Below are 27,674 nucleotides of genomic sequence, written 5' to 3' on the forward strand. Positions count from 1 at the left end.
AAAGCAGTGGCCACATTAACAGGAATTTTTGAAGTTGATTTATTTTTACCACAAAGTACAAACAAATCTGCACATGAGATGTGTCTGGGAAGGTAGGAAAAAAGCCCCGTATATGTAGCTTTACTGGCCCCACCTCCCAATACTTGGCAGCGGACAGAGGTAAGCAATACACATGAAGAAAAAAGAAAACTACCGAAAATGCGAAAATGCGGTGAAGCCTTATAAGGAGGCTCCATTGTGCAAAAGAGAACACCGTGATGAGTGCGCAGTTTTGGCAGGCTGGAACAATGCAGATGTAAGAGAGGGGAACGCACACTGGCATTGGAAGAATGGGACTGGTTTAAAAAGAAAAAAATGCACAGCAATGAGCCAGTCAGCATCCGGAAGTGGCATGGAGCTGGTTTCATAGACCAGCAAATGCATGGTCCGAGAGCTGTCGTCGCCGCAGGCAAGTGGCAATGCTCAGAAACAAACTACGCAGCTAGACTATTCTTTGGCCTAGCAACAGGGGCCTTATGATCATTGTCACACCTGCCTTTTATGATTCTGACTCACCCCTTCGGAAGCGAAATTCCACAAGTGGGCTTTCCCCGCATATCATAGCTGGCCAAAATGAGATGGCGGAGCTTACACTTGGAGAGTTATGAAAACTACAGGATGAATGCCATGGGTGTGGCCATTAGGTATGCAATACATTATGAAAGGATGAAAAAAAAAAAACAGTGCACTTTCTCGTTGGGACTGTGCGAAGCAGATGGTTGGCCATTTTGTTCTCATCAGGTATTTTATGTGGGAAAGCCCACTTGCGGAATTTCTGATGAGGTCAAGCCAAGCAGCGCATGAATGTGATTATTCCACGCGACAAACAACTGAGAAGGAAGCGAACAGGACCTTTGCATATTTTTACCACTTTAAGCTCAATCGTCGAAAAACTTGCCCAGATACTGTGGTTTTGTCACAGTCGAACTGATGAAAGTCTGCATGGTATATGATCACTGGAAAATATTCAGGAATTTTGGAATATTCGGAAATTCGCAAACAAATTTTTGGAACACGAATATGAACCAAATATCAAACACATTCGATTCGTACTTGAAATTTCAAAACACCCCTAATAACAATTTGTTGAAACAAATGAAAAAAGTTAACCTAGCAGCAAAAAAAAAAATCTTTCAGAACAACCGTCAGGGGGTCTATACATAACGACAAGTATAATGCTTCCAGATTTCACACAAACCATTTCTGCATCAGAGTCTTGACTGAGAAAATTCGTCAATGTATTCGTAACTAATTCCTTTTTTCAAATATAAGCAAACACCGCCATCTCTTTTTATTTACCTATTTAAGTAAAACCTACAACATTCTTCAAGATGAAATACAGTAAAACTTCGTTTATTCGAAGTCACTGGGACTGTGAAAAATAAACAAAACTGGATTTTCGAATTAACTGACCACAGCAAAAGAATGGACCCTGGAAAAAAATTTCGTTCCGGCAACACAGAACCGTTGCTGGACGAACTTTGCAGCTGCAGTATATATACATATAAAAAGTAGACTTTCCAGGTTGTAGCCATTGCTGGCCAAAAAGAAAGTGAACTCCAAATACAGATTCTTTAAATTATCCAAGATTTCAAATTATCAGAGCTTGAATTATCGAGGTTTTACTGTCCATCATCATCATTTGCTAACCATGTTTTCGTCAACATGGTAGCTGTGATTATGGTATTCAGGTGCAGTTTACAGGGTTTAATGTCCCAAAGCGACTCAGGCTACAAGGGATGTCGTAATGGAGGGCTGCGGATAATTCCAACCACCTGGGGTTCTTCAACGTGCATTGACATCACACGATACAGCGCCTCTAGTATTTCGCCTCCATCAAAATGTGACCGCCGCAGCCAGGACTGAACTCTCATCTTTCAGGTCAGCAGCTGAGCACGAAAACTATTGAGCCACTATGGCAGCTTGAATGTGGTATTCAATTCGTTGAAAAAAGCATAAAATTCTTCGTGTTTGTTTTACGCTGACTGCATATCAAGGAAAAAAAAAGTAAGGCGACACAGGCAATTCTGTAGGTAGTAGATTATAACCAGCCAAGCAAACAAAAATTATCCATGACTGGAAAATTAAAAAAAAATCCACAAGCACTAGGCAATGAAAACTGTACCAGCTTTGCAAGATCGCCCACTCGTCTGATCACACGAACAGAGCATCCATCTGTCTCATGGAGGAAAACTTTGCCATTTTTGCACCAGGCACACTTTATAGCCATTTTGTTTTTCCCACTGTTCAGCTGCAAAGAGTATTTTCCTGGTTGCATTTGACAAGTTCTCAGCCATGAACAAAAATGAATTCTCCTTTGCGAGTGCCTTTCTTTTGGAAAAACACTCCTCATCCAAAGAGTGCACAGAGTGAACACCATATTCATATACACTTTCTTTCATCCACTTGCGGCGTGCCAAATATAGTTTAGTACTCAGTCAGTATTCAGTTTTTTTTCAATGCAATAAATGCATTCTTCAATACTACATGCGCAGTTTATGATGAGGTCAGTCTGTGTTTAATTCATGACTCGACACTGTTGTAAAACAAATTATGTACCATTCTCCATCAAGAAAAATGACTAGAAGCACTGACTGAGGTATAAATACAAATATCATAGTGTGAAAAGCTCAATTTTGCACTATCTTTTGATGTCCACTTAGTTTAACATACCAACATCAAGACTCTCCTGTGCCAAACCCAATTTCTGCCCTTTTAAAGCTGCAAAGTCCACCGTCTGCACAGTATGCACTGTGAAAAACATGAGCTCACCTGGACCCGCAATTGGCTGCATAGCTTCTCCATGGTCTTCAAGGCTGAAACCTCGTGCCTTGTCGAGCTCAGACACGACCAGGAATGATGAGTATGGCATGCAGGATGTGTCCCCATTGCCCTTGTATCCTGTACTGCACATGCACTGCCTCTGGTTGTTGGAGGCAGGGATGCACAGCTGCTCACAACCACCATTGTTGCTTCGGCAGGGATGACTTTTCCCTGGGAATGCAACACAAAAAGATCTGTTAACTTCTTCACATGTATTTGAGCTTTATGCTGCTAATGGTAATGCGAAGTTTTTATGCAGAAAGAGCAGTGACATAGTAGCAGTGATGCCTTAGGTGTCAGCACTGTGACGATGGGCTGTTTGTGATGCACAGTGATAGTGATATATGCACATTTAAGTGAACGTGTGCTTTGGAGTTAAGACTGCATATCACACATCTTCTGCCTATCCACACTACACTGAAACATTAAGACCTGCTTCCTGACGCTGAAATAGTAAGATGTCAAGTCTGCACAATGTAAAAGATCATTCAGCTATGGCCCAATAGAAAAAAATCAACCACTACCCAATACAGGACAACTGCCGTGCACACCACAAACCAAAGTACTTCGTGTCTGCCAACAAATAGAGATGCAGAAAGCAACGATAAGGCACATACTGCACGCTGTCCTCAGTACCTAATCTTTTTCTTGGTTTGAAAAAAAAAATTCAGGCAGTAAACACATCGTCTAACAGTGAAATGTGGCTCACCAGTGGCACGAACACCTGGCATACCTGCCGCTGCAATGGAATCATGCGGCTAACCTATGCCAATAATGTCTACCACACCTAATCAAAATGGCAATATTGTTTTGAGACTTGTGCTGTTTTTCCCAAGTCCAGCTTATTATTGATTCATCATCACCATTGTCATAACAATTATCGCCATAATAGTTATTGTTACTACTGCAAGCATTCAACACATATACCACACAAAAACTGCGCAGTCGATGTGGTGTCTTCATTCAATATAACTGGCAGGCTTGATATACAACGCCTATTATTACAATGCCTAAATACAGCCAAACCAATAATGGACTGCAGCCAGAAGACTCAATCACAAATCACAGGCTAGCTTAGCCATCAATGAGAGTTTTCAACTGAGCTAGCTCATTGTCAGCAATAAAAAATGGCCTCACCTGGTTTCTTGCCATAAACTTTAAGGGTGACCAGACCAGGAGTGTTATCCTCAAGAACAACTTGGTTGCCTCCATCCGGTAGGTCCACACGTGCTATTTTCTCGTGCACAGAGTCGAGGTAGTAAAGCTTATTGCTATACACTGTCAGCCCCTGAGGTTTGGCCAGACCTGCTGTGCTGGAAAGCAGTGTCTTACGACCATTTCCGTCCAAGTCTACACTTTCAATCTGAAAATACAGATGCAGCATATTAACCTCAGATGAGGGCATAAAAGTACTATTCCAGACACTGAACGCATACCTCGACATCATAGCTGCTATCCTCCTACCAAACGCAGCACAAAAGTGGCAAAGATGTGTATTTAAAGAACACAGATAAATAAAAAGGACTAAGCTATAGTGGCAGAGCAACAGGTCCCAAAACACTTACAATGCCTTCAAAACTCTGGCTCCAATAGACACGCTTTCCTGTCAGGTCAATGGTTAGTGCCTCAAGTCGTCGCAAGTTTTCCTTGACGAGAATGATTGGGTTTTTGCCATCCATTGACACCCGAGCAAGCTTCCGTGGGACACCAATGCCACCATCATCAAGCCAGAAGAGCTTCCTAAAAGAAAAAATGATTTGGTTTTAAGCCCACACACAAAAAAATAAATATGATAAGTTAGGAACAGAACAAAAAGCTTACTGCAGAAGACAATGTACCAAAGATAACTCACCCTTGTTCAGGGTCGACTACTATAGCTTTCGGCTTTCCAATTCCTTTCTCAGACCCATCATTGGTCAGCAAAACTCTTCGGTACTGTTTCTCTCCATCTACCTTCACAATTTCAATGTTTGAAGACTTCCTATTTCCAATGTACAAGTTCCTTCCAACCCAGTCAAAGGCTATGGCATATGGTGCTCCAATAATTCCATCCATCAGGAACTTCGTAACATTTCCTCCCTTGAGGCTCACAGTGTAGATTGTGCCCTACAATTTGAAAGAGCAGTGTTAAATTTTTTTCCAACAATATGCAGTACTAGATATGAACATACATTCTCCTTGTCCTCATCAGCCAGCTGGATCCAGTATATGTTGCCCTCTTGTTTGTCGTAGTCGAAGTCATAGCCATTTTCAATGCCAATTATAGGAACAATCTGGCCAGACGACTTGTCATCAGGTGTCAGGCTGATGTCAATCAGCTGGTTGGCTTTCATGAGCATCAGGAAAGGTGTGTCAACTGCAAAGAGAAAATGTCACAGAAATGAGCAAAACAGTGAGAATAGCTGAAATCATCTATGTAAGCAATAATGCCGCTACCCCTAGGTTGCCCAGTGCTAACAAAACATTATATTTCTGTAAAACTTTTAACGACGAAATTTCAAAATGCTTAACATTTATCGCCACAGAAAACAACAGAACTCAGAGATGAAACCTTATATACAAAGTAACACTCAACCCATTTTGTTTTCAAGGTAACACAAACCAACAACAAAATATACCCCTTCTTACTCACACACTAGTCATCAAAAGCAACATGCTGCAGAGCACGCAGCAACCAGGTATAAATAAGGTCCCACCTGGCACGCATGAGCCACTGGCTGAAGCCCGGTCCTGTGTGTAGCCAGGTGGGCAACGGCAAGAGTACTGGCTAGGCCTTGACGGTGACAGCAGACACAGGTGGGAACAAGGTGCAGTTGCACATGGGTTGCTGGCTGCAGGGATGAAATGCACGCATAAAAAATGATGCCTCTGAAAATCTCTAGAAGAAGGGAGTTTAATTATTTATAAAACAGGAACAGAATACCGAGTAAAACCGGTGAGTACAAAGCAGGAGGTAGTTCTTATAGCAAGAAGAAAAGCTGCATGGAACTGAATAAGTACACAAATGGCATGATCAGGCAGCAAGACAGATTGCACTGCCACAAAATCTGTTTCCTCGCACATCAAAATGATGAAAAGTTGGAAAATTATGCAGTAATTGGGAAATTTAAAAAGTAACCATTTCAATCTGGGCACAATGCTCAGTCCACAATTCAAGACATCGATAATTTGTTAAAACAATGCCCACAAATCATTAAGACAGCACAAACTTGAATAAGGGGCAGGAGGGAAGCCTCAGTCTGCTGAGGCTTTGCCTGGGCCCAGATGAAGACAAATCCACATGTGGAAATGTTGCTCAGTGGAACTGTGGTTTCCACATGCCCCTTGTCCTAGTTTGTGCTTCCAAAAATTCAATTTTCCCTGCCCTCCATTCACAAACAGTAAAGGTTTGTCTTCAGTACAGTGCAGGAGTGATGTAAAAGTTCTTGGGTTTCTGTCCTTGACATGGTCCCACGCTAGTGACAGTGTTAACGACACCTGATGGCAAGGCTCACTCACATGGCGGCTGCAGCACTGGATGGTTCACATGAATTCCCAGAGGCTGGCTAACCAGATGCGACACAACAGTCTGGTTGGTGCCGCGGAACTTCTGACAGGACAGCACTCTATTCAGCTGACGATCTGTCCAATACAGTGTGTCCTCGAATATGGTGAGAGAGTGTGGGTGCAACAGGTACTGAAAAACAGAATGCATGCCATCATGTCCATCAGTTTCAGGGAAACTGACGTTCCTTTCTTCATTTGGAGGTTTACTCTGAAATCCACACATTACCAACATGTGTAATCTACACTGTTAGCACTTTTATGCATTCAGGGTGAGTACATTACGCCCATCCCAGGTGAAAATATGAAGTGGGATTCCAAAAGGTCCCACTTGTTTTCAAGTGGTCCCACTTCAAAACAAGTGGTTTTGCAAATGGTCCCATTTGCTTCGAAGTGATGCCATTTAAGCAAGTGTTGTTTGCAGGTGTTCCCACTCGCTTTCAAGTGGTGCCATTAAAAAAAAAAGTGGTTTGCAAAGTAGGATCACTAGACTGCAAGTGGCCACATTGGGGCAAGTAGAACCACGTTCCATGTGGACATTTGCACATTCAACAAACATGGCAGAACTATAATACAATTCTTAAAATAAGAGCTGTCAGCAACTTAACTTACTAAATTGTATTCATCATTTGCATAATCACTGTGGTTGAAATTATTTGAAATAACTGCACTCAATATCCAATTGCATGGTTCTAATTGAAATTTCCATTTTCTTTTTTTAAACAGTGAAGTTCAAAATTGTCCCGTTTGTGAAGTGGTCCCGTTTGTCATGTGGTCCCACTTGCTCAAGTGGTCCCACTTTGCCAAGTGGTCTTGTCCTATAATCTTCTTTAAATGGTCCCACTTGCAAAATTTCCAGCTAGGATAAAAATTTTAAAAAGCAAGACGCCTTCTTTCTGCCTTCATCATTCTCTTGAATTTGCCAATTCGCCATATTAGCCGATGTCTACTGAAGTTAAACTCTGTCCTGAAAGACTCAAGTCAAGAAGAGTTAGTTAGGGCACTATGCAGCCGAGGGAACACTCACGTGGTTGTGTGCCAGCACTTGCTGACGTCCTGAGCCATCGTAATTGCAGAAGTCAATATAGTCGAGCTTGCTATCAGCAAAATAAATACGCTTGTTGGGCAGGTCAAGGGTCAGCCCATTGGGCCAGTAGATCTTGGTGTGAACAATAGTCTTCCGCATGGTACCATCAAGGCCGACGCTCTCAACACGTGGATTTTCGCCCCAATCGGTCCAAAACATGAGCCGCACACTGAAAGTTAGAAGCAGAAATAGACCAGGATCAACAAAACAAACTTTGCAGACGCAGTAGCCCAATGGACAGCATCAACATGAACCCGCCTACACATATGTACCAATAACCAAATGAGGTCATAATTGAGTTAAAGGCTGAATTGCATTTGATAAAACCTTACTTCTTCATTTAGCTGCAACTGTCTTCAAATTAAAATGTGTGCAATCTGAACTGCAACAAAGTTTAGTCTAGGGTTTTCTTTCTCCTCTTCTGAATGTACGGTTGTTCCGAATTCCATTGAATGCCCATTTTTCACATATGCTATCAGGTCCATGCAAATGAAGAAAAAAACACAAAGGCACTCACCCCTCTCTAGGGTCCAAGGACAGTCCTCTTGGCTGACTGATGTTTTCCTTCAGCAACACAATGTGGTTCTTTCCATCCAGTGTGGACACTTCAATCGTTTTGAGCCGAGAATCAACCCAGTAGAGATTGCGAGCCACCCAGTCAACAGCTAAGCCTTCTACTAGGTCAAGGCCACTAGAGATCACCTGGAAGAAACCATACGGAGACTCATCAGCACATACTCAAGAGCAATTCAGAGATAGACTGTTTACATCTTTTTTAAATTTCAAAAGCAAAAGGTAAAAGCTAGTACTAGGAAACACCTAAACTTGTGCAAGGTATTTCACCTCACATTCAGACTGTGCTGTTCACAGAAGCATAAGTAACCCAATCTGAACGAAATATTTTTAGCTGAAATTCAAACTGCCAGTCTATTTACACGTAAAAAAAAAAAAAAAACAGAAAAGTGAGATATGCATATTTAGTTTTCCCACCAACAGGCTAGTCTCCAAACTCCCTTCCAAAACCATTTCTGATCTGGTGCTTCCAGTGAATGGCACAGTTTCAAGATAACAAAAAAGAATGACAAAGAAGAAGTCCCATTACAGCATATTGTTCTGGGACCTCTTTCTGTATGATTAATCAGTGTATACACATGTATGTCATGTATTTCAAGAAATAAACCTCGAACTTCAAAGATAAAAAATGCAAATTTGTGAACAGCACTAACCACTTGTGGCTCTCCGCCTTTTGTCAGCCGAAAGACTTTCTTCACACTCATGTCCGACCAGTAAATGGTGTTGGTGGCCATATCTGAAGCAGTAGCCACAACATTCTCCACTTTGACTGGCACACGCTCCAGGAAGCTTGTGTCCAGGTTGGCGACCAAGATGGAGCGCCGATTCGAAATGACCAGGAAAGCATCAGACCTGTCTTTAGCACAAAAAGGAGACAGCAGTACAACACATTTGGTACTGTCTGACACCAAAGTCGTATTTTTCAAAACAAGCACAGGTTCATGCCATTAGAAGAATTGAAAATCTAAACCTTGAATGCAACGGCTATACTTGTAATATATAACTTAAATTTAAATGCACTTCCCCTTTATAATGCCAGGAGTTTATAATGCGGCAGTTTACATTCCTTTCAGATGGTGACTACAGTCGGACCTAGACATATCGAACTCGAAGGGGATTGAGAAGAAGTTTGATAATATCGATAATTTGATGTATAAAAAATGGCAATAGATAAGCTCATCTGTAACCTGGACACAACAATGCAACCTAGAAGCAACAATGTCCGCTAGCGTGCTGACAGCCCATTGCTCGCTAGGTGTCGCTAGGCATGACTAGGTTTGCACTGAACCCGCAGCAGACAGGCAGTGGCTAGTTCCAATGCAGCGTCATAACTCGTCTAATCCTGTTACCAGTACACTATAAACAGAATAATCGCTCATTAAAACTAGGGTGCAGTTGACTTCCGCAACATCTAAACCTTAGTAAGTCAGGTTGGTTGCACTGCATGAGAGCGCTCTGATATGAGAAATGAGTACGAGAGACTGCAGACAACTCTCAAGCACACCCTGTGTGCACCTCATCCCGCAGTTTCACGGCACTAGCACTGCCAGCAGGCGCCCAAGACCAGTCTCTGCGTGTGAAAAGTGATCGAAGAGCTCTGTTAGGAGAAGTGCCACTTCCAGGGGTGAAGCATGCAGTTCGATATACGGAATGATCGGTAGAATTGGAGTTCGACATGGTGCTCGACTTTCCTTCACTTTTATGTGGGACTATCAAGGGGACAATCAGGGTGTTTGATTATACCCGACAATTCGAAATATCCGTGTTCGATATATCTGGGCTCGAGTTTACCGAAATGGTTCTACCAAGCTGTACAGTGATTGCCTCTGCCACACAACTAGAAATAAGTGTTCCAAGGTTAGCCCTAATTCTGGTCCTTTTACCAGGCATTTTCATTTTTCTAAGAATAAAAAAATGTTTCAAACACTTACTGGTTGCTTTGCACTTGTGTTTGAGCTCAAGCGTGTAACCTTGCTCGCATGCACATGTGAATGATCCCTTGCTGTTGGTGCAGTGTTGACTACAGGTTCCAGCAATGAGACACTCATTGAGGTCTGAAAGCAAGAGAGAAAGAAGGCGCTCATGCTGCATTCAAAACAAGACAACACAAAAAGCAATGTCAAGAATATCCAGTAGTGGGGGAAAGTTGACACAGCCAAAGTATACATATGATATGACCACAAGACAAATCTTCCCAAGAAATTTTAAGTGCAAAACGAAAGGCCACAATTGTAGACAGAACAAATATTATAAAATGATATTTCTTGCTGCGAGTGTGTAAACCCGCAACAAATATGCCCAGCATACTTGTCCACAGCATGCAAACAGTGCATTTTTAACTGTATTGGAGGCAATTACCAAGGTGTCACGCTTGGAACAGCTTTCTGCTAAATAAGAAAATCATTTACTGCTAGCTTTCAGAAGACCATTTTAAGGACTGCAGGCACCAGTAACTTTAGTTTGACTCTCTGTAGCAGGTAATTCGTGCTAGCATTGCTATGGCTTGTGCAAACAGCACGATTTCAAAAATGCATGATTTAAAACAACAGAACTGTACTTTTCATTTTTTATTACCTGCATGGTTGCACTAGGTATGGAGTTGTCAGCAGTGAGCTACAGCTTGTAGGAAGGAAGGAACTGGTTGTAGCTAAAACGTAAATACACTCACCAACACAGGTGGTCGTATCATTGAGCACCTCTCCCTTCGGACAGGTACAAAGTGGGCCCATGGGTGTAACATGACATCCGTGCGTGCAACCAGCCTTGTTTCCCTTGCACGGTGTTGATGCTGCAACAGACAAGCTGCATTTTCTTCTCTGATATCTTCACATCTTCACGGATTGCAAAGTGACTGAACTCACCGCAGCCAGGGCCTTCATCGGCCCCATTGGGACAATCAGGCTTGCCATCACACACCAGGGATATGTTTACGCAGCGATCAGTAACTCCAGGACAAAGCCACTGGCCATGCTCACACTGGAACTTTGGTGCAACTGAAAAATAAGTCAAATATTCAGGTTTCACACATTTGTGCCGAGATGCCAAAGCACAAGCTAGAAGAAAAAAAAAAGTAATGCAGTACAAAAAAAAATTCATGGCATGTGATTTCTGTGCAAGCAAGAATTGCTTCTAGTGCGACTACTGAGAAATGGTGAATAGCGGTTTTTTGGTTCGAAGCGAATTTGAAATTAATAGTAATTTTCTTCAAATACTTTTGAAGCGAATATTTTGAATACTTCTAGCCCACACAAAAAGGCTGAACAGCACAATAGGCATTTTCAAAATTATCTATTTTTCTAATACACAAGGCCATTAGATGAAAAAAAAAAAATGCATTCAAGCTGTGTCGACGTCCTGCAAAAGCTGCCATTAGAAATTGAGGGAGTCGACCTACATGTAGAAACCAAATGTATTTGTGATGTGCAAGACCTACCTACGAGACCCCCCACTGCTGGTATTAATCGCGATTGCGTCGTTGCGCAGCTCTTACTTTTAAGCGACTACTCCACGACATCTGCTAGGCATATGCACTGCGTACCCAGCACCACTCTGCGTCAATCGTCTGAAAGAGGCACTCATCTCCATATACCTCATGCTAGCTTTCTTTTGTGCTCACGCCGTCAAGTTTGATTCGCGAATTTTAAGCGCAGAAGAGTGGCTGCAACACCTGCAGTCAGCTCAGACTCGTTCTGCAGAAGTCAAGGCAGCCACGTGAACTCCAACTGGAGAGATTTAGTACAGTGTGATCCGCTTTCGCGGGGAGCCACTGTGCATACACAGGTTACCCTGAGGATGCCACAAAGCGTCAGGCGCCAGCAAGCTGTTCGTACGCCTGCCCCATTGAGACCAATCAGTGCGTGCACATTGGTGGCGTGCAGAAGCGGATCGTGCTATGCTAAAACTCTACTGATGCACGCTACCTCGCCGGTTATGGTATGTGCACATTGCAGGTAGTGCGGCAGCAGACACCTGGCAAGTACAGACCACGGCACCATGCTTCCGCTTGCTCGTGTCTGCTCCCGCGAGAAAGTGCAGGCATGTGGCGCAAGGTCGCGGCTTTGGTTGTGCATGTACTGTGGAGTCATCCTGGAGGAGATATGCTGAACCGAAACCATACGAAGAAACAAGAGTTCCAGAAACATTATTCGCTCGAGACTAATACTTCGAGATTTCGAATACCAAACGTTTGGTGATGATGATGAATTTTTATGGCGCAAGGCCATCTGTGGCCAAAGAGCGCCAGGGCACAAGGTTTTTTCTTCTACTCAAGGTGGGGTCAAAGACCCATTTCCCAAGCATTTCACCCCAGGGAAGCTGAGCACCAGGCCAGGGGAAAGCTTGTACCCATTGTATCACCGGTGGGTACCCGGTGGCACTGGGGACTGCACCCCGCACCTCCCGCATGCGAGGCGCATGCTCAAACGACTAGGCCACCACTGTGGTACCAAATGTTCGGATTGAATCGAATACCAAATACCTTACTATTCGACCGGATATTCGAAAATATCAAATATTTGCACAGGTCTAGTTGAAATGTACTTGACTAATTGTGATCTTAGATTCCATGCAGATTCCAACTGTCAGATTTGTTGAAATCAGTGCCATTGGGATGTATTCTGCTCTGTAATAAGCTACAGCGGCTTATTTCCATGTGCACAACGTGATGAAAGTAGAAACAGCTGACCAGAGCAAACAAAATGAAAAGATGTTTCCATATGCCGACTGCCCGTCTGTGTATATTGGAAAGTCAAGGCTCTATCTTGAATTATTGATTATCCAAATGGTACTGTATATGCTTAATCACAATGAAGGAAATTTGCCAATCTACGCAAGATGCCTGGGTTTGTTCATGCACCATATTTAAAGAGCGATGCTACTAGTTACGTTTTGCCTCATTGTAAACAAAGCTCCCATGGGGGGTCCCAAACATCTTTTCATCTTTTTTTTTTTTGGATGGCACCACCTACCTTAGTCAGGTACCATCCCAACCAGATGGGATTTAGTCGGACCCTTGACTTCATACACACGTGTGCATGGTTGTGTGCATGGAGCAAACAATGGCCCACTGAAATTGCCACCTATTGGCTAACATGATTTTCGCTCAGTTATGCAACTATAAGCAACATTACTAACCACTTTTTTACTCCTGCAGAAAATTGAAAGCAAAACTGCAGCGCAAAGTTTCTATCTTGCAAATTAGTAAGGCAGGCCAGCACATTCTTTCGTGTAGAATTTTTTGCCCAAGATCGTGTAAATTACGAAAAACTGGCATTCAATATGAACTACGATTATATTACTATGTTTCAAGTACTGTAGAACACTCCTTACCACAGGCATGCCTGGCATCCTCATCGGAGTTATCTCCACAGTCATCACTGCCATCACAAATCCAGGACTTGAAGATGCACTTGGAATTGTTGCATTTGAAGTGATTTTGCGGACACTCGACTTGACCTGACAAGGCGAGACAGAAAGTGTAACCAAACTAAATCAAGAAAAATAAGGCCCTTATTTTTTACGCTAATTAGTTACATTTTTAATGGTTGCCAAACCTATACAATCAACTCATTCCCGTGAAAAAAAAAAGCCTCTCACCGCAAGAAGAAGGTTCGTCGCTGCCATCTTCACAGTCAGCATTGCCATCACAATACCACAACTTTGGAATACACACTCTGGACTTTTTGCACTGGAAGGATTTCTCCAGGTCACACTGATCAGGAGCCAATGATGCTGTGAAGGAAAGAAAGGAGAACTAGTTGTGAACACACTAAACCCATTTAATGTACAGTTAGTACAAGATACATGTATATCATGGCGGGACTAAGTTTGCAAGCAGTAGCCACATCGACAATACTGGAGTATTGTCTAATATTAAGAAAATACAAATAAAACAACAAAAATAAAACTTGTGAATGAAAGACTTATTGTAGCCTCTTCAAGTTACTGAAGAACAAAGTTTTAGGCACAAAGTAATAATAATAATAATAATAATAATAATAATAATAATTTTTATTTTTCGATCAAAACGACGGAGGCAGCAAATAGGGCTTAACCTTAAAAATTATATCACTAACAAAAATTTAAGCACCTGCTTTTCCCCAAAATGAGGGGCTAAAATTTGAAGACTGTACTGAAACTGAAAAGTGTTTTAAATTGGTACTTTGCTTTTTCTGGAGCGAGGTAGCTAGAAGCGGAAGGAAGGAAGTGTTTAGAATCAGAGGGTGTTTAGTCTTGCATTAATATTTAACATGGACCATGTTCCATACATACACTGCACAATTCCTTCCATGCTACTTTACAAGAACAGGCAAGAACATATAGCCCAGGCTTGCAAATTTTTCCATAATATGCCACACATGAGCTACTGTGTATGGTTAACACTCACGACAGCCTTGCTCGTCAGAGCCATCTTGGCAGTCGCTAACTCCATCACATCGATAGCTTTCATGGATGCACTGTTTCTTGTTGGAGCACTGAAACTGTGAAGAGCTGCAGACAGCAGGAGGACAGTTATTCTCATCAGCTTGGTCAAAGCAGTCATTGTCACCATCACAAACCCAGCTGCGTGGGATGCAGTGACCCGATCCAGGGCAAGTGAACTGGTAATAGGCACAGGTCTTTTCCTCTGGGAAAAAAAAAGAAAAAAAAAGACTCCATGCATAAAAGGCATCAGTCATGTGTCCCTTTATTAATTAGAAGGCTTCAGTCTGATGTAGAAGCAATACTGCTGACATAATTGAGTTATTCTAAGGGCTGCAGTGCTAGCGGTAACACCCTGAGACTTTGTACTTGACAAATATACATCAGAACTGCTGCCCTCCCTCAAACTTCTCAGTGGGAAGGCGAGAAAAAAAAAAGAACCAACAATTATGATTATTTCAACCGCTGAGATTTTCAGTAAGCACATAAGGAGGCAAGAGCAGAAAATTGCATTAACAATGTTTCCATTTCCCTTAGACTCAGCTTTACAAGATGACACCACTAAAGCGCAGGCTCCTAACCACACCTTAGTATGACGCTGCTGCAGTGGTAGCAATGTGTGTACATCAAGCTACAACCATCAAAGCAGCAATTCAAAGAATCAAAACCAAGGAAATAATTCAAGCAGTGCACCATCAGCTATGTGCCAGCATACTCACTGCAAAAATCTCCTTCGTCGGACCCATCTCCACAGTCATTTTCGGAGTCGCACTTCCAAGACTGTGGAATACATCGTCCATTTTCACAGGAAAACTCTGAATTGTCGCACTTCACATTGGCTGAAGATAAAAGGTGACCAGAATGAGTTTGGTTCACTGTATGCCAGAAAGAATGCAATGTTCAAAAGGCAGTGAGAACAAAAATTTGAACGTACTGCATCCTGTTTCATCTGAGAAGTCACCACAGTCATTGTCAGAGTCGCACTTGAATGACAGGGGTATGCATCGTCCACTGCCGCACCGAAACTCTCGAGGGCTGCATGTGTTGCCTGAAGAAACAAGTAACAGCATGCCATTATGTAATGTCACATCACATGGACGCCTCAAATTTAGATAATGAAGCCTTTGAAGCAAGAAAAAGTTTGAGCTTTTATAATCGAATAGATTCAATTTTTTAAGAGAAGGTTGCATTGCACCACTTTATGGGTGCAATATTTGATATAAACATGTATTGCTAGAATACATGTTTATATCAAATATTTCAAGCATCAAAGCACCCGACTGCAGATTCCAAATTATGCAGGATGCCATGAAAGATGGTTCAAGGAGCGGCCAAAATATGAAAATAACTCCTTTCTGACACTGTCTGTTCTTGGGATGTAGACAAACTTCATTCTCGAATTTCTCGAGCTCATCAGAAACAACATTATTTCTGGCAGCTAAACCAGCAGTCTTTACAAACATCACCAAAATGGCTTAGGCTCTGCTAACCTCCATAGGATACACTTCTAACGTCAAAGCAGAGTAATAAATCCATAGATTCTGCACATGACTAGTGGAGCACCACAGCATAACCCAAGCATGAACTTTCAGTCAAGTTACTCTGTATATACACTAACTGACAGGAGCAATATGCCCTGAACAAGTCCACTTTTTAAATGACTCACGTGTGCAGTTGTTCATCTCATCCGAGTTGTCGAGACAGTCATCATCTCCATCACACACCCAAGTCTTGGGAATGCAACGCTGGTTCTCGCAAGTAAAGTCCCACGTGTTGGGGCATGCCTGCACAGGTGGCTCGGCCGATGGGTCTGAAATGCATGTCCTGTTGTCCTTGGATAGCTGCTCCCCATACGGACAGCCACAGCTCACAACCAGATCGGGACCCTGGCTTCCATTTGAAGGGACAGGAAAGCACAGCTTTTGACAGCCACCATTATTGAACTGACACGGATGCCGACCTGGGACAGCGTAAAAGGAGACAAACATGTATTAACCAGTGTGCACGAGCATACTTGTTGCTTGCTATTTGGGGTTTCGTTTTCAACACATGTGCATACACAAACAGCCACAATAACAGCCACAATAACAGCCTTCAGTGTTTTCCTTTTAATCAAAGGCAGTGCAAACATGCAGAGGCAAGGAAAAGCTGAAAAAAGCCTAATCAAAACTGTAGCCTGCGTATTTGACAAGGAACTATAAGAACAAGAGGCCTACAGTAGCAAATGTGCATTTGCAGCATTATGGAATGCGGGTGAAGTTAAAGCTAGGTTCTTCTCATTTATTTGTAAAAAACAAACAAGCAAAAGGGGCATTGAAAAGCAGTGCAGCTAATTCTATGCACTATGTACTATTGACAGGAAAGCATGGATGTGCAATAAAAATTTTATTTCTTGAAACCTGGTATAGCAAGTAACAGTTTGCTCTGTCAGTATAAGCTTCTCAGCTGATAATGCATAATAAAGTTCTTACACAATAGACACTTCTTTTACATACGCAGTTCTTTGTCATGCACCCAAACTTCAATGCTGGTTTTTATTTCACTGCCCTAGCTGTTTATGGTTCTGCTGCCTTTTCTTAAAGGACTACAGACAACAAACTTTTGTAGTGAGAGCTACACTACGCTGCCCAGTCGAGCATTTTGCTGCAAGCCTGGGAGGCCGATAGTGCACATGCGCAAAACCAGAGAGGAGCAGCATGTGCGCGGCGCATGACATCAGAGTTTGCCGCCGCCACTGCATGACGAGCCGCGCCAGCCTGACTACGCCCACCGGCGCCGCGCGTGAATGAGCGGCGGAGACGCCTGGGCAAAGAGAGGAACGTCTTGCCAAGCGGAGACACCAAGGTAGCTCTCGCTACGTATATCCTGGCACAGCTGAGCTAAGCCACTGCCAATTTTTGCTTGTGTGTTTTCTTTTTTCAAATGATGCGTTAGACATTAGCATACATGGATCACCCACTATTATTCCCCTATGCCCGTTAAGTAATTTATAATCAAATTTGTTCCTGATGCCATTTTGGTTTTGATTTCAGCAACCAAACAATCGCCGTAAAATGTAAGAAGTTGGTTGGTTGGTTTATGGGGTTTAACGTCCCAAAGCGACTAAGGCTATGAGAGACGCCGCAGTGGAGGGCTCCGGCAATTTCGACCACCTGGGGTTCTTTAACGTGCACTAACATCGCACAGTACACGGGCCTCTAGAATTTCTCCTCCAAAGAAATTCAGCCGCCGCGGCCGGGATCGAACCCGCGTCTTTCGGGTCAGCAGCCGAGCACCATAGCCACTGAGCCACCGCGGCGGCCCGCAACTACATGAAGGGCATTTTGCTATATCGTGATAGGTGTAATGAAAAGCACCTTTTTAAGGTACCTTTCCAGACAAATATAAGAATGTAAAAGCAAGGATAAGCAGTTATTAGCCCCGTGAATAATGAAAAACCAAAGGCCATGATTTCAGAGGAAAAAAATCGCAAGCGAAATTTCCAATATGAAGGAAAAAATTGCCCCATTAAGAACAAATGTTAAGCAAAAGTAGAAGAGAGCTTAGCTTATCAACAGTATATGAACCATAACAAGCATGTGTTGAGTATCTTTCCAATGGAGCTGCTGCAAGCCAATTTTCCCTCTTCCAATTGAGAAGGCATTGATGCTTGCGTTCATTTCTAGCTCACACTAAAATAGGAGCCCAGATGGCACCAGTAATGTGAAATATGGGAATTATAGGTTATTTTCCACACGCAGAATGCTGCCTTTTTCTTGTTTTAAACTTTTTAATTTGCATGCTTCTCAAATCACTGCGAATTTCATGCTGAACATCAACGATTTCTACCTCAATTTTCGTCAAGCATATCACTGTTTTTCAGCAATCTTGCATGTTGCTAAAAGTGCATAGGAGCAGCTTACGGGGGGGTAAAACTGACAAAATCAGAGGTCATACATCAGCTATTATATATATTCACACAGAACCAGGAAAATTTCTGACCTTGGTCTTCAACAGTCTTTTAGTGAACCTTGTTGTCACAAACCCATACAGCACTATGATACAACAAAATAAAGTGGACAGCTAATCTCTAGGTGTTGGCATATTGTAGCTAAGCCTATATCTGGAATGCAATCTCACCATGCCATAACACAACATGCTCTTAACTGGGGCAAAGGAATGTGTTGTTCCCGTACCGCACAAAGCCATTTGACAAAAATCAGTTTTAATCCAAAATGGCTGTACTGACCAAAAGGTTAAACTATGATGGCTAACCACACCTGCAAACAGAACGCACAGGTTAAACAAAATATTTTACGTTAAGAATTATCAGTAACCATGTAGAGATCAAAGCAAACTTGTTTGAAGCATGCAAGCAGTGCGAGGAAGAGCAAAGAAGGACATCTGACAATAGTGTCTGGGGTAGATGTGGGTGCAAGCATGTTTTGTTTGTAAAGTATGCAGCTGCACTCGCAAACAAGATGTTCCTTAAACCAGGATGATACTAGTGATGTCACTCTCCACAGTAGTGTTTGCATGCTCCAAAAAAGTGAGATGCAGTTTGTATTTGTTCATTTCAATGAAACAAAATTTCCAATAACTTAACAAGCTCTAAAATGCTTCATACAATGCTATCCAACTTACTGTCAACTTTCTGGTTGTCCCGGCTGTAGACCTTAATGCCATAAAGTCTGCTGCCTTCCTCTACAGTGGTGATTATCTTCTCATCAGCTCCAGTAAGCTTGTGCATTTTCAAGATCGCATCTAGCCGCCAATCCGTGACAAACAATGAATCTGCAGCACGCAAAAAAAGAAAAAAAATTTCATGCACCAAATTCCCCAGAGTACAAAGTAGTGCACTACGCAATCGATCACGACACAGCTGCTACAACTTACCTCCATGAATGACTAGTGAGAATGGGTGTTTAATGCGTGGAGAATTGATAGTTTGGACATCTGTTCCGTCCAGATTGGCATGTTGGATGTGATCCAGAAGGGCATCGCACCAGTACAGGCGATCAGTCTGGAAGTCTATGCTCAGTCCATTGGGCCAGCCCAGAAGCACACCCCGGAAAACCATCACATTGCTTCCATCCAGGTATGCACGACTGATATTTGCTGGCCTGTCCCATTCAGAGTAAAAGACATACCTGCAAAACCACATAAAGAATCCTTACATGAGTGTGGCAGTGAGTGGTACTTGTTAGCAACACACTGATCAAGGCCTTTACTATAGTGAAATAAGCCCCTTGAACTTTTCAGTTCAATAATCCTTTTTTGCAAAACCTACCGTTAAAACATTTTTGGAATCATGTATGTACTGCTTCCAGATCACAATTATATCATTTTGGGACATATCCAGCAAACTTCAAACACTGCAATTCTGACACTGGGCTGCTTCTCACTCGCAAAACTGGAAAGCATTATTCACTTTAGATTTGTACAGCTACACAGCAGGCTTGTAGCTTGATCAGTAGCTGAAAGCAGTGGCTAGCATGCTTGCATCACCCTCAATCTTTGGAAAAAGTCAAGGAAGAAACTGCTTTCAAAGAAAATGATGAGAAATTCAGCAACAGAGCCCCTGATCAGCCCACAGCAGTTGAAAACCTTTGCTGCCAAGGAGGCATTTGTGCCAAAAAAAAAGACTTATAAAATCACAGTTAAGCTATTCCAGTTTATGATGGTGGCTGTGGTGAATCCAAAAAGTTGAACCGAAAATTACTGCCCTTTATCAAAATAGCCAAACACAAAATACATGCATGAAGTTCTTAGTGCTGTGAAATTTATTTGTATTTATTTTATTTGTTACATACTGCTAGCCTCACTGCTGTGGCTGCTGCAGGGCTGGGGCATAAAATCTAAAGAACAGAAATTGACAGAAAGAGAACGTAAAAATCTAAATCTTATGAAGTTCTAGGTGGCAGAGTGGAACGAAAATGCCTCCAGGAGACATCTCAATGCTTGATGTTTACTTCAATTTATCAGAATGGGTGGCTCCTGCTCATTGCAATTCAGTCAACTTTCACTTAAGCAAACATTTCCTCGAGGTCCCCTAAAGTTTGTTCAAGTGGTATTTCATTCTAGTGTTATCGGTAGTACAGACAGGGCATTATTTTTTTCTTTATTTTTTAGCACACCCTAATGAATGGTACTACAGAACTTGCACTAAACAATGAAATGATGAACCACATAAACTAACCTAGGTATTATAAAGCAGCACAAATGCTAGAACTTATAACACAAATTCACGCATTCACAATGCCTCTATTAATAGCGAAATGATGCTCAATATTTGACCAATATATCAACATTAGCATGCATTCTTAGCACAAGAAGGCAGTACATATTACAGTAGGTTGTACTAACATTCCAGTTTTGCAGCACTTAGCAGCAATCCTGATACAATCTGACTTAGCAGGTAAAATTAAATGTCTTAACAAAACTGCAACACCTACCCTTTGTTTGGGTGAACAACGATAGCACGAGGGCGCTTCAAGTTTTTCAACAGTGTTCTTCGGTATTGGAAGTTCTTGACACTGATAACATTCAATGTTCCTTTGCGGCTGTCAATGTAGTACAGGTTGTGAGACACCCAGTCCAAGGCAAGGCCTTCAACTCCTTCATTTTGAGATGCTAAAACATTTTCCTTCCCTGTTTTGGCAAAACAAAATGGGCAAAATTAATGTCAATGGATGGCATGTCAATGAATGATATAAAAAGAAAGCACAAAGCAGGCACACAAAAGTGTCTCCAGTTACTGACCAGATCCATCAATTGTGACTCTGTAGATCACATCCAGGATGACATCAGAGTAGTAGATGAACCTCTCTCGGGCATCAAAGTCCAAACCAACAAAGCGCGCCGATTTGCTCACAATTGGCACCATAGCATCTGTGAACCCGTCCTGAGTTATGTTCATAAGGCTGCCACGTACAAATTTCTGCTGAGAGTACAGCAAAAATGTGGACACCCCTGAAAAGGAAACCAAAAATTAATGCGCCTGTATATAAAGGCTGCCATGATTATCTAAATTATGGTGTAGAACTGAGGTTGTAGACAATGTTAAACTTGATAAAACTTATAAAACTGGGCTTTATAAGTACTTATAAAACTGGGCTTTCCATAGCAAGTGAATTATAAAGATCCACATAAAGGCACTAAAAATATAACTGGAAACTGTGTAGTGACAAACACTGTGGTCTTCAAAAGTCAGTTTGCAGTGACACACGATGATGCACACTCCACAAATCACATCACTTAGCGCCAATTAATGAGTTTCCACACCGTAGCAAGCAACTCCCACTTACTTGTGCAGTCCTTTCTGTTAGGCAGCAGTTCAAATCCAGTGTGGCAAACGCATCTGTATCCAAGCAGCCCAAACCCACCAGATCCTCGGGTCACAATACACATATGCTGGCAGCCACCATTATTGAGGCCACAAGGATTGGACACTGAAATGCAATAATCACACAGGGTTAACAGATTAAACTGCACTGAGATAGGCGCATACAAAAATAAGAATTTGTGTGCAGTGCTCACATACCAACTGGCTGCCTCAGGGGGTGGTAGGACTTGATGGCACCAGGCTCTTTTGAAAGCTGCCTATCTCTGTGCACTATTGTGACAGTGTCATTGTTGTTGAAAATTCTTGCTTGCAGAACGCCCTGCCTAGTGCCATCCGTCCAATATACTTTGTCCTCGAACAGCGTGATCTTGTTGGGGGATGGAACACGGGTGCTGCCTCGAATTATGATGTTCCTAAAAAGAAAAAAGGGAGACCCTCAGCAATTATGCCAAGAGACCAAAGACAGAGAATGAACCCCAGCTTATTTGCAAAGACGTTGCCAATTATAGGTACATAACTAGATGCTAAACCCAGAATTGCATCAAGACATAAACCGGCACAAATTCACCCAGTTCTTCTGGCTGCACAAAGTGAGTGTAAAGCTGAGATAAAACTAAAAAGTGGCTAGTATATGGCAGGTGTCCTTATATGTGAAAAATGTACACAGAAGAACATAAACTAATACTGAATGTTAATACTGATCATAATTGGAGACTAAGAAGAAATACTAACGATGTGTCACTGTGTGAATGATTACATCAGCCCAAGGCTTATTATGTAAGCATATGTTACAAGGTTTAGAAAAGAAGTGGCAGAACTGATGAAATTCATGAAGGATTTCATGTTTGGCAGTGGTTCTCTGTGGCTACACTTAAAGTGCACAAGCTTCAGGGACAAGCACAACAGGGCTGAGATTAAATGCAAGCCTGGGGAGCAAGTACTAAAAGCACAAGTATAAGCTGCACTGAATAACTTAGGCTGCCTTTCATCTTTTGGGTGCGTGTTTTCTTGTTTGTAATGATGCGTAAGGTATTATTACACATGAATCACCATGTGGAATTCTCCTACGACCGCTAAATAATTTATAATCAAATTTCTTTTTTGTGCTAGCTGTTGCGGTTTCAGTTTAAACAGCCGACCTACGACTGTGACGTCGAAGTGTGCTTACAGGTCATGTGAGGTATGAAAAAACTGCGATTTAATCACTGCTTCTACATTCATTGCCATTCCAGCTCTTGAGGAAGGCTGACTTTAGCACTCTAGTGAGTTAAAATGATGAAGCAGCGATTATACAGACGTTCTTCTATGCCTCGTGTGACGTATAACCACTCTTTGACGTCATAGTCATCATTTGGCTGTTGAAACCGAAACTGAAACAATATGACAGAAAAGTTCATTCATAAATTACTTAGTGGTCATAGGCGAATACCACATGGTGATTCATGCATAGTGGTTTCTTCCGCATCATAGTAGAGAATAAAACATGTCACCAAAATTAGGTGTCTATACTATACTTTAACATTCGAAAGTGACTCTGGCTATGAGGGAAGCCGCAGTGGGAGGTTTCGGATAACTTTCAACACCTGGGGTTCTTTAACGTGCACTGAATCATGCAGTACATGGGCCTCTAGCATTTTGCCTCTATCGAAATGCGGCTGCAGTGGCCAGGATCAAATCCGCATCTTTCGGGTCAGCAGCTGAGCACCATAACCACTGGGCCACCGCAACTTTCAAGTCTGCCTTTGAGTCCTCTCTCTACCTTTCCAGTGACTTAAGCCTGTGTGCAAGACAACACAGTGCTGACAGATGCGGCATACCTGTTGCTACCAGTGTAGTCAATAGCAACAATTTGGTCCAGTTGGGAGTCACACCATACAAGAAACTTGGTGACATAATCTACAGTGAGGCCAGTAGCCTTATAGATGGCTGTAACTATGGTGGTCCGGTGTGATCCATCCATGTGTGCACGGTCAATGTGGTCACCATCGCTGAAGAACATGTACCTGCAACAAAATAATTATGTTATCTCATGGAAAACAAATAGGGCAGGCACACTAATGCAATATTTTGATGCAGACTTTATCACACCCTTAAATACATAAATTCTATAGGCATACGAAATGTTTCATCAGCATACCAAAATACATTTGCAATAGAAGCGGAATGTTCGCAACAGGGAGACATTGGCAACCATTTTGCCACCAACACTTTTTATTAATTTTAAAAGCCCCAGTGCAACCATACGGCTGTAGCTCCAGTATAAGGAAAGAGTATGGAAAAGAAGTATGACTGTCCTCCGAGCACAGGGCCCTTGCAAGAACCACAAAATCTTCAGTGCATGCAGCTGCTTTTCTCTTAAATTCTATGACCAGAATTTCAGCAGCATGCTGTGCAGACATGCTGTTGAGCATGTGCTGACAGTATAAAAGGTGTGACTTAACACCTCTGCAGGCATGAGTGAACGACAACAATAATGTTGACCTCCAGTCGAGTCCATCGTGGATGGTGCACATAGGACTCCAGGTTAAACTTAGCACAGGCATCATGTGAAAGGGATGCCTTTCAACCTCCCACAGCCACAAAAGAAAGCTGTACAGCTTTCTCAGAAGCTTTGAATTTGAAGAAAAATTTGGGCTTCATCCTCGCAGGATGGAGCTTTCCTTCATCACCACGTGGCTGTGCTAGGGTAAACGGTAAAGAATACTCCCCACAAAAAATTGAACTCCACTCCTCCAACCATCTACACTAACTAGAGGGTTTCCCCTAAATACATTGAACTAACACTTTCCCACTTCGAGTTATAGACCAATCTGTCCTCGCCCTACCATCTGTTAGCTGTCCTGGTTAGCTCAATTGGTAGAGCGACTGCCTCAGATAGGATCCTTGAACCAGGATGAAATTTTCTTCAACTGCAAAGCTTTGAAGAAATCTGTACAGACTTCCTTTTTAGCCATATGGCTGTGCTTAAGTGGACACTATAGAGTAATTGCTCCCTAATTCCAAGTCCCTGTACGGCTTTGCATGATACATGTCTGACCATCTACTCCTTTGATATGGAAGATCACACTGCAAACGAAGACTGACAACTCAAGTACTGAATGTTCTGCAACACCAACACATTTTTTTCAACCAGCACTGATCTGGATTGAATGGTTACTGCCTAGAGAGGAGAAAATTCTGGAAGGAAAGCTTCCTTCCTTCCTTGATGCTTCTGGTACAGCTAGTGACGTATGGTGGCATCTTGTATGTACCACACAGATAGCAAAATCGTATGTAACTGGTGAACCATGTGAAACCGAAGATTAAGTACCTTTTTCTCTCTGTTTAGCGAGGCCTCACAACCATACAGCAGGGAGCCAACACTTTTTTTTTCCCCTCCAATATAGCCCCAGGCCACTACTCACCCAACAGTTGGATCTAGGGCAATGTCCTGTGGGTTAGAGAGGTTTCTACTGAGCACAATGGCATGTCTCAGGCCATCCATTTCAAGCAAGTCAATCTTCTGACCCAAAGAGTCACAGACATAGAGCTTGTTTCCAACCCAGTCAACAGCCATGGACACAGGATTCCATGAAAAGACTACGCTGATTGGCGACCTTAGCTCCTTGTCTCCAGCAAGCCTCATCGAGTGGATCTGAAAAACAGTTTTGTGAAAGCAAACAAGAAGCCTTTCCTATACCTGAGACTCGACTTTTCAGATTTTATTTCTATTTTAAATTCAGCATTTTCCTCCTTGTTTATTTAAGAATGCAGTTTTGATTTTGTCTTGTTTTTCAGCAAATATTTCCTTGAGGAAATTTTTTTGTAGTGATATATGTGGCAGCGTTCTGGAAGTAACAATGAAGTCAAGTGGTCAGGCTGTAAGACAAGAACAGTTTATTTCTAAAAGCAGGGTTGCGCAGAAACACATATAAACAATAAAAAGAAACAAGCAAAAGCAACAGGGCAGCACATATACACACATCTCGGATCAGGCAAGTGGAAGCAGACCTTTCTGTAGGAATCGCTTTATCTGGTCATGATAAATGCATGTGTACCTGTTTCTAATGACACACTGCTCACTCCCTCAGTCACAAAACAAACTGCGAAAGCAGCAAATACTTCACAAGAACAAAGTTTCAGGTTGGAAAGAAAGAAAAAATGACCACAACTGAAATCCAGAAGAAACTGGAGAGCCCCCGATCAGGTAGTCCACCTGATGACAGCAGCAATGGAACTGCCGCTGAACCACCATAGAAGCCAGAATATGACTTTTTTGGAGACACTTGTGCAAGGTTTTGAGTTGATGGAGGCTTGTTACAGTTACAAACGTTGTCAGTGTTCTTGCATGCCATGCAAAAATCCTTAACAAACTTGCAAGGGGAAAATCTTTCCCAGCTCAACTGGTTTATGGAACAATTCCCAGCTGGTTCCAGTTGGAACCAATTGGAACCCAGCTGGTTCCAACTGGAACCAACTGGAAATTGTTCCATAAACCATTTGGGCTGGGAAAGATTTTCGCCAGGGGGTCTGATGATGTGATGCCAGCATGACCAAAAGGCGCTACACTAATAAATGAATCTTGACAATGTTGGAGCATCTCAGTCTGCACCTGGCATCTATCTATAGTAGCAGAGCAATGCCTCAAAACGTACATCGGCACCCCTTAATCCAAGGATCCCATTGGCCCACTGCGTTCGTGGCTTCTGCACTGTGTATGTTAGTTCCCTCTCGTGACCAATTGTAACTAATATGCAATAGGCAGCGAGCTATGACATATGTGAAAGATACTCTCCTTTTTCACTTAAAACCAAATTTCAAAAAATGAATTCGATGTACGCTTATTTATTATTATACTTTTTTCTGTTAAAACCGAGAGCTCCAACCTCAACCTATAACATATATTGCCACAGAGATAAGAAAACTACAAGGAAAAGATAACAACCTGCTTTGTTTCAGTGTCTGTCCAGAAAAGCAGCTTTCTGTCATGGTGGTAGTCCAGGCCAGTTGCTGATGATGCATTAGCCAGAATGCTCAAATCAGCTCCATCACTGCTGACTGAGTAAATAGCATTGTGTCGTGTGAACAACAGTCGCATAGCAGAACCTGGATGATGTAAAAGGCAGGGCGTTTATGTTGAAAGCTGAGAGGCATCACATCACAAAAGAGACTTCTGTACTCTCATGACACCCGACTTACTGTTGTCTGCTTTGCAGTGGCGTGGCGGATCCAGTGTGTAGCCACGGACACAGAGACATTGATAGCTTCCGGGACTATTGGTGCACAGTTGGTCACAGTAACCCCATTCAGAGCATTCATTCAGATCTGCAAGCACAATTGGGGCAAAAGCCATTACAGAGTTACAGTTGGCTTTTCTGATTTTTTTTTTTTCTAAATGAGCCAAATCCAGACACCGAACATAAGTGAAGTTCAGCTGTAATTGTAAGTTCACCATAAATCTTTCTTTGAAAAACCACTAAAATTTTATAGACCACATAACTACCATTCTTAAAGCATATCATGTAAAAACTTCCAATGCGTTGCTGCGGATAAAACCCTTCTGCGTTTCTCGGTTTCTGTCAAGGTGGATTTCACCCATTTCAAAAAAAAAAAACTAAATTTATATGATGATGAATTTTTATGGCGCAAGGGCACCTGTGGCCAAAGAGCACCATGACACAAGGTTTTTTTCTCCTACTCAAGGTGGGTGGGTAAAAGACCCATTTCCCAAGCATTTCACCCTAAAGAAGCCGAGCACCAGGCAGGGGAAAGCTTGTACCCACTGTATCACCGGTGGGTACCCGGTAGCACTGGGGATCGAACCCCACCCATCCCGCATGCGAGGCGGATGCTCAGACCACTGGGCCACCGCTGCAGTTTCTAATT

General features: G+C 42.4%; 1 protein-coding gene across 4 annotated transcripts in view; it reads right to left on the reverse strand.

The window, feature by feature from the left end:
* Nucleotides 1-27,674, reverse strand: part of mgl (low-density lipoprotein receptor-related protein megalin) — a 167,069-nt gene that overhangs the window by 25,384 nt on the left and 114,011 nt on the right. For all 4 annotated transcript variants that reach the window (XM_089578519.1, XM_089578518.1, XM_089578516.1 and 1 more), the window contains 29 exons: nt 26,988-27,113; nt 26,734-26,894; nt 25,214-25,443; nt 23,627-23,812; nt 22,008-22,222; nt 21,772-21,915; nt 21,227-21,436; nt 20,920-21,115; nt 19,361-19,614; nt 19,109-19,258; nt 16,152-16,445; nt 15,420-15,533; nt 15,205-15,324; nt 14,451-14,690; nt 13,661-13,795; nt 13,394-13,519; nt 10,927-11,058; nt 10,734-10,853; nt 9,997-10,119; nt 8,719-8,921; nt 8,010-8,194; nt 7,433-7,661; nt 6,361-6,538; nt 5,559-5,693; nt 5,034-5,218; nt 4,715-4,968; nt 4,428-4,602; nt 4,000-4,225; nt 2,812-3,033 (listed from right to left, as the gene is read on the reverse strand). In XM_089578519.1, the coding sequence (XP_089434645.1) occupies nt 2,812-3,033; nt 4,000-4,225; nt 4,428-4,602; nt 4,715-4,968; nt 5,034-5,218; nt 5,559-5,693; nt 6,361-6,538; nt 7,433-7,661; nt 8,010-8,194; nt 8,719-8,921; nt 9,997-10,119; nt 10,734-10,853; nt 10,927-11,058; nt 13,394-13,519; nt 13,661-13,795; nt 14,451-14,690; nt 15,205-15,324; nt 15,420-15,533; nt 16,152-16,445; nt 19,109-19,258; nt 19,361-19,614; nt 20,920-21,115; nt 21,227-21,436; nt 21,772-21,915; nt 22,008-22,222; nt 23,627-23,812; nt 25,214-25,443; nt 26,734-26,894; nt 26,988-27,113 (5,268 nt within the window). The remainder of the gene's footprint in view (nt 1-2,811; nt 3,034-3,999; nt 4,226-4,427; nt 4,603-4,714; nt 4,969-5,033; nt 5,219-5,558; nt 5,694-6,360; nt 6,539-7,432; nt 7,662-8,009; nt 8,195-8,718; nt 8,922-9,996; nt 10,120-10,733; nt 10,854-10,926; nt 11,059-13,393; nt 13,520-13,660; nt 13,796-14,450; nt 14,691-15,204; nt 15,325-15,419; nt 15,534-16,151; nt 16,446-19,108; nt 19,259-19,360; nt 19,615-20,919; nt 21,116-21,226; nt 21,437-21,771; nt 21,916-22,007; nt 22,223-23,626; nt 23,813-25,213; nt 25,444-26,733; nt 26,895-26,987; nt 27,114-27,674) is intronic.

The sequence above is a fragment of the Amblyomma mixtum genome, chromosome 3, assembly GCF_055824585.1.
Source record: "Amblyomma mixtum isolate Tamu chromosome 3, ASM5582458v1, whole genome shotgun sequence".
NCBI classification, from domain to species: Eukaryota; Metazoa; Arthropoda; class Arachnida; order Ixodida; family Ixodidae; genus Amblyomma; species Amblyomma mixtum.